Source organism: Microtus ochrogaster, linkage group LG7_11 (genome assembly GCF_000317375.1).
Source record: "Microtus ochrogaster isolate Prairie Vole_2 linkage group LG7_11, MicOch1.0, whole genome shotgun sequence".
Taxonomy (NCBI): Eukaryota; Metazoa; Chordata; class Mammalia; order Rodentia; family Cricetidae; genus Microtus; species Microtus ochrogaster.
The window spans coordinates 20,747,532-20,754,362 of record NC_022032.1 but is presented as its reverse complement, the minus strand read 5'-3'; the positions used below and the strand labels follow the sequence as shown (position 1 = coordinate 20,754,362).

Sequence of the window (6,831 nt, the reverse complement as noted above, 5' to 3'; positions counted from 1 at the left end):
ACATACACATTTGCAGCAAGCTTTAATTAAATACCGATCAGATGGATGGGCTCAGGCCAGGTCTATACCCAGGTTCCCAGGAAATGGCCCAGAATCAGTTTGCAGAGGCTTAAGAAGGAAAACCCATAATTCATTGCATTTCCCATCGGGTTCAATCAGGAGCAAGCATACATTCTGATGGACCTCTAGTCTACATCCAATCAGGAGCAAGCATACATCCTGATGGACCTCTAGCCTGCATCCAATCAGGGATAAACATACATCCTGATGGACCTCTGGCCTATATCCAAGCAGGGGCAAGTGTACATCCTGATATTTTCCTGCCTGTGAACTTCCCACCCACATGTGATTAAGCACATTAGGTGCTAATGGGTCCAACAAACTTGTCAGGGGAGTGAAAACCTGCTGCTTGAATCTCACAAAAACAACAGCCTCCAGCATTTCCGGAAATGTCTTTCCTTGGGCAGTCCAGAGGCATTTTTTGTTTCAAGGATTTCTTAGGCATAATAATTAAAACTGAAAATGTAATTATGGCTCTCACACTACCATCAACGAAAGTCTTTCCCCTTAAAAAATTATTTGTTTGCCTGTGCTGTTGGTGCACGGACATGCGCAGGGCCAAAGACTGCATAGACTTCCCCTGAGCTGGAGTTACAGGTGGAGAAAGGCGAGCCCAGAGAGTGCTCTTTGGAAGTCAAGGACAGAGCCTCAGTCAGCTGAACCCTGGTCAGGAGGTGACAGATGCAGCAATTGCTGCAGTAAAGCCTGCAGGATCTCTTCCTGAATCCCAGAGCCCTGGACCTCAAGGAGGAAAAGCAGGCAGGGTGGGGCTGGTTCCTGTCTGTCTCATCCACACCTTTGGCCCATTAGAACAACTTATCTTAGAAACTAGATTCACACAGGAAACTCAGCAAGTGGAAATGGTGGGAAAACGAAGCCCATTTTCTGATTTTTGGTCCTCACCAGTTAGAGACGGGAACAAAGTATTTATCTGCCTTTGCTCAGAGGTTCCCTCGGATTCCTCACATCAGCAAAAATCATCACAAGGATTTTCCTCATTATGATTTTAAAAATCAAGTCTTTGTGCCTTCACGGTCAGTGGCTTTCAGGTTCTTATTTATACCTCTGCTTCCCTAATAACTTTGACATCTTGATTCAGCCACCCCCCACCCCAAATTCCACCACCCAACCCCTGCCCAGCAGAGAAATGCAAACAGACTTTCACAAGGAAGAGAACCCCATAAAGGGTAGAGGGCATGATGGCATCTTCTGCCCAGTCCAAGTGTTCCATTAGAAAACAAACAAACAAAAAAAAGCTAGCAGCTCCTCGATGGTGAGTGTGACCTCACCAGAGCCCTGCAGCCCCACGCTCCAACCCCAACCGCAGGAGGCCAGGCCCACCAGGAAACACCCCAAAGCCCTGTGCATTGAGCCCTTCTGCTCTCCAGATTCAGCATGAGATGCAGACTTGGGGGTCTGTGCAGTGACTGCCCCAGACTGGATCCCAGGTGCCCATTTCCATTTCCCTAAATAAATGAGAGCTCTCAGCAGGTGAGGCCACTTGCCATCAAGCCCCAGGCTTGAGTTCGATCCCTGGGACGTACAGTTGGAAGGAGAGACCCGACTGCCACAAGTTGTCCAGACCTCCACAAGTACTGTAGCAACCTCCCTCGTCATCTTAAATAAATGTTTAAAAGGAAAGACAGAGAGCCAGGCGGTGGTGGCGCACGCCTTTCATCCCAGCACTCGGGAGGCAGAGGCAAGAGGATCTCTGTGAGTTTGAGGCCAGCCTACCTCGAACAAGTCTACAAGTCTAGTTCCAGGACAGGCTCCAAAACTAGAGAAACCCCGTCTCATAAAACCAAAACCAAAACTAAAAAAACAACAACAAAACCCAGTAAATAAATAATGCTAGCAAAGCCCCTCCATTCTTTCCTCATGAATGTATCATAAACCACAGTTTGAAACACTCTGGATTTTGTGGCATAATGGGAAACATTGAATTCTGAAATGTAGTTTTCCTGGGCTATCATTCTTGTTCTTACTTTCCGGAACAAAATAATCTCTGCCGATGGCAGGAGTTTTTAGCTTCTCTTTTCAGAAAGGCTCTCCGTAGCCCAGACTGGCCTCAGGCTCTCAGATTCTAGTGCTCCAAGGCACAAGCCACCAAACCCAGCTTAAGTTTGTTATTTTGATTATTCCCTCAGTCCTGGGGAAACACACACCAAATCCTGGTGTACTTGTCTTTAGAAGCAAAACTGAGGCTTGGGCTTATATCTAGTCATTAGCAGAGTTTGGGTGAGTGGGGGAGCGGGAGGGAAATGGGAGGAGGGGAGGAAGTGGAAATGTTGAATGGTATTATTATTTTTTTTTTTTTGGTTTTTTGAGACAGGGTTTCTCTGTGGTTTTGGAGCCTGTCCTGGAACTAGCTCTTGTAGACCAGGCTGGTCTCGAACTCACAGAGATCCACCTGCCTCTGCCTCCCAAGTGCTGGGATTAAAGGCGTGCGCCACCACCGCCCGGCGAATGGTATTATTTTTAAAGTAATAAAAAAAGGAAAAAAAATAAGCCACCCCCCCAAAAGTTCTACAACCTTACAGAACAGCGCCACCAGCTGGGGAACAAATGTTCCAACACATGAGCCTGTGGGGTCATTGCATCCTCACGTGGGGACAATCACCAGAGGGCAGGCAGTACTTTTGGAGAGAACATGTAAATTCAAGATGGGAGCTCTTCCTCGGGGCCTTGCTGGAGAAAAGATGTCAGCTGCTAAACACACACAGACAGGATTGGGTAAGTGTAACTGACCCCGGCCTTGGCCTCTTTTCTTCTGAGGCCGGGAAGTTGTGGAAGTGCAAGCTGTTTTTAACTTCCAGATAGTAATCCCCGTCTAGGAATCTTTGGGAATTCCTTCCTTTCTCCTAAGCTCTTTCAGGATATCTCCTCTTGGAAGATGACACTCACATGGCCCCCAGCAGGAGTACACATCTCGTAGCGTAAGATTATAATGCAGATTTATAAAGTTAGCGATTCTTTCTCAAGTGATTTGAAACAAAACAAGTAGAAAACAATCACTATGATTCCGACTTTATTGCTTCTCAGGCATGTCATCCATACAGTCTTAAGGAAATAGACTCTGAGAAAATATACCGGGGGCATATCCGGTGACGGCAGCACTGACGGAAGAGTTCAAGTGTCCACACAGGTAACAGGAGGCACCGCTGCCACCAGCTGCCCCAGAGATTTGTACAATTCATAGAAAAAGAGTAAAAATAGTTCATTGGCATTTAACTAGCATTATTCTTTGCGATCTAAGACCCACAATAACTTTGACCAGAGTAATAGCTTTAAAACAGAACAAAACACTTTTTTTCCATTACAAGATGTTTCTTAAAAAAAAAAAAAGAAAGAAAGAAAGAAATCAAGATGACAATAAAAACTACACAAACAGAACCTTGAAAATAAAAGATGTCATAGTCTGGGTGTCTTCAATGTCAATGTTAACCCATGAAGCCACACGGGAGTCAGCTTTTCAAGAGCGAGCAGACTCTTTCAGTGTAGGAACACTTACTTTAGAGCTCACACGGTTTATCTGAAGCCAAGGGTAACCCTAGGAAATCCATGGACACCTCTTAGGCTGTTCTCATGCTGTGCTAAGTTCTTTAAAAGTTAACTGTTGGCTACACTACACGGTACAACTTGGCATTCTGACAACGTTGAAGCATACACAGACAACACACACACACACACACACACACACACACACACACACACACACAGAGTCTCCAGGTGAAACTACCGTAGGTTTCCTTTTCTACCTAATGAGTTTAAGAACCAAGCATGTCCAACAACAGTTCAGCATGTGAAAGACTTGTGTGTCTATTATTAAAAAGACACAGAGGCTGGGGAACACATCTGGACATTTGAAAAGACACTATAAAAACAAACAAATAAAAAACCCACCGAAAAGCAGGACCACCCCCCACCCAACAACCAAGAAGTACACCCAGGATTGGAAATATGTTTTATGCTGAATCCACTGAAAGACCTTAATAGTTACCAACAAATCATCACAATAGCAGATAATAGGAATTTATTAAAACCACTGTCTCCAACAATACAAAAATTAAATATTAAGGCATCTTATACTCATCCTGGCATATGCAGCAAAGAGAAGTATTTGAAACAAGAGCTAGCACTTATCCAAATGCCTTCTGAAGTATTTGGCAAACCTGTTGTTTTTGTTTGTTGTATGATATATCTATATATTTGTGTGTGTTGCCTGTTGAGGCCCAAGATCTGTTATGTGTCTTCTTCCTGTATTGCTTTCTACCTTATTTATTTGAGATAGCATCTTTCACTGAACCGGGAGTTCAGGGATTCTGCCAGACTGGCTGGCCAGCAAGCACGAGGGATCCTCCCGTCCCTGCCCACCCAGCACTGGGTTTCAGGCGCATGCCTGGCTTTCTCCGTGGCTGCTGGGGACCTGAACGCGGGTCCTCGTGCTTGCACGGCAAGCCCTTTACTGACTGAGCTCTTTCCCAGGCTCTCAGTTTTCTTCTTATATTCTTTCTATTCGTCACAGAATTGGAAGATCTCATGATCAAACACCTTCACCCAAGCTAAGAGAAAAGTAGAACTAGAGATCAGTTTATTAAGGGGAAGCAATTGACTGCTCACAAATGAGGAAAGAATCAGAACCCTCAGCACCAGTGCTGACATTGCTCTGTAGCAGCTTTCTCTTGGTTATCCAAGCAGGAGGAGATGGCGACTTACGGGGAGACGCCTGTTGCTAGGGTCATGCCATGGAATACCAGTGATGTCACCACTGAACTGCCATCTGCAAGCGGCTTGGTGGAAGTCACCACTGACTCGCCCCCGAGGGCCATCCACTGCCGACGATGCTCCCGGCAGCAGAGAGGACTCTCAATGGCTACACTTTCACCTTCACGAAGGCGAGCTTGTGAAAATAATTTACTACAACCAGATCTCGTCGTGGACTTTCCACTTCTATTTTTAAAGACACATACAAAAGAGCTATGTCTTGTAAAATGCCACTCGGTGCCAGAAAAGGTAAGGAGACATGTTGATCCGGGCTGCCTGCTTCTTCTGCAGGTGCTACTCATCGTCTTTAGAGCCAGTTTTGCTTAACTTTAAAAAAAAAAAAAAAAAATCTACGTATTACGTGGAAGTGATGACAGTACCTGAGGTATTATTTCTATCAGAATCAAAAAGTAAATAAACAATCGGAAATCAAGTTCAAGTCATGGCAGTTTAAACTGTAACCGTTCAGACAAGTACCTTCTACCTCTAGGCCATATTACTTCCAAGAGGTTTAAAAACTTAAGAGTTCATTAGTTTAGCTAGACTTGCTGGGCGATGAGTCCTGACTCCCCAAATGCATGCCACTGAACCCGGCTTTTTTTTTTTTTTGATTTTCGAGACAGGGTTTCTCCGTAGCTTTTTTTGGTTCCTGTCCTGGAACTAGCTCTTGTAAACCAGGCTGGCCTCGAACTCACAGAGATCCGCCTGCCTTTGGCTCCTGAGTGCTGGGATTAAAGGCGTGCGCCACCACTGCCTGGCTGAACCCGGCTTTTTATGAGGACGCTGGAGATCTGAACTCAGGTCCTCATGCATGCACAACAGGCAATATACGGATAGAACCACCTCACCATCTCTCCATCCCTCAATAAGAACTACGGGTTCTGAAAGAAGACTTGGCATGGTGCCAGCTCTCCATTCTGCAGCTCTCTTCATGATCTAGCTCAACAGGAGATGTCTGGATTCGCACACATCCATTCTACAGTGAGGCTGACCCTGGGGGACACGGCAGCAGAGACGGGAGCTATGCTTCCTACTTAGCTTTAATGCTCCAAGACCGAGGAAGCCGAGAATGCCAAGGCTTCAAGAATACTTACATGCTGAGTCCAAAAATGTAAACGGATATCCATGAGATCCCAAAGGAGGCAGGAAGGAAATGGAAAACAGACAACTCATTATTTGATGGCAATAACTGTAACAACTTTGAAGACTTGAAAGTAAGTAAGCTGTACCTTCACGACATCAACCCAGTTCCAGCCTCGAGGGAGCTCCCCTTTGTGATCTAGAGGACAAAAATCAGTAACCTTAGTAAGACCGACCACTGGTTGTAAATGAACCGACATCCTAGCAAATAGTGTTCTTTATACTACTGCACACAACAAGTAGATGAAAGTGTGCAAAACAAACCTGTTACCAAGGAAAAGTGAGGGGTGTGATTGCCACACTGCTCCCACGCAGGTGGAGAGTTCTACCTCCTACAAGGCCAGTCGTTTATGTGGGCGGGACGCGGGACTAGCTGTTTCAGGATTCATATCAGGGCACTTGGCTCCAGATAAGCAAGATGACACTGATAAATGTTTGGCTTCAGGACTCAAGGGGAGTGAAAGTTAACTTATGGACAGCTTGACCACGCGTTGGTAAAACGTTTTTCAAAGGGAGCTTCACCCTATTGCTGTGTTCTCAACCTGTGGGTCATACCTCCGTAGGAGTCACTTATCCGATATTTTAGATATTTACATTATGCTTCACAACAGTAGCACAATTACAGTTATGAAGTAGCAACAATAAATAACTTTATGGTTGGGGGGTCACCACAACATGAGGAACTGAATTAAAAGGTAACAGTATTAGGAAGGTTGAGAACCACCACTGTGTTGAGAATGTTTGGACCAAAGCTTACAAGAACTCATATAAAAATGCATAGTTTAAGCCGGGCGGTGGTGGCGCACGCCTTTAATCCCAGCACTCGGGAGGCAGAGGCAGGCGGATCTCTGTGAGTTCGAGACCAGC

At 45.4% G+C, this 6,831-nt stretch overlaps 1 protein-coding gene across 3 annotated transcripts in view; it reads right to left on the bottom strand.

The window, feature by feature from the left end:
* Nucleotides 1-6,831, bottom strand: part of Rwdd4 (RWD domain containing 4) — a 17,014-nt gene that overhangs the window by 844 nt on the left and 9,339 nt on the right. Inside the window, exons 6-8 of one of the 3 annotated variants that reach the window (XM_005362593.2) lie at nucleotides 6,054-6,103; nucleotides 5,919-5,921; nucleotides 3,080-5,151 (exon numbers count right to left, since the gene is read on the bottom strand). In XM_005362593.2, coding sequence (XP_005362650.1) covers nucleotides 5,119-5,151; nucleotides 5,919-5,921; nucleotides 6,054-6,103 — 86 coding nt within the window. In that variant the 3' untranslated portion in view covers nucleotides 3,080-5,118. Of the gene's footprint in view, nucleotides 1-3,079; nucleotides 5,152-5,918; nucleotides 5,922-6,053; nucleotides 6,104-6,831 lie in introns of those variants that run through there. The other 2 variants (XM_026786998.1, XM_013351959.2) reach the window with 2 other exon arrangements.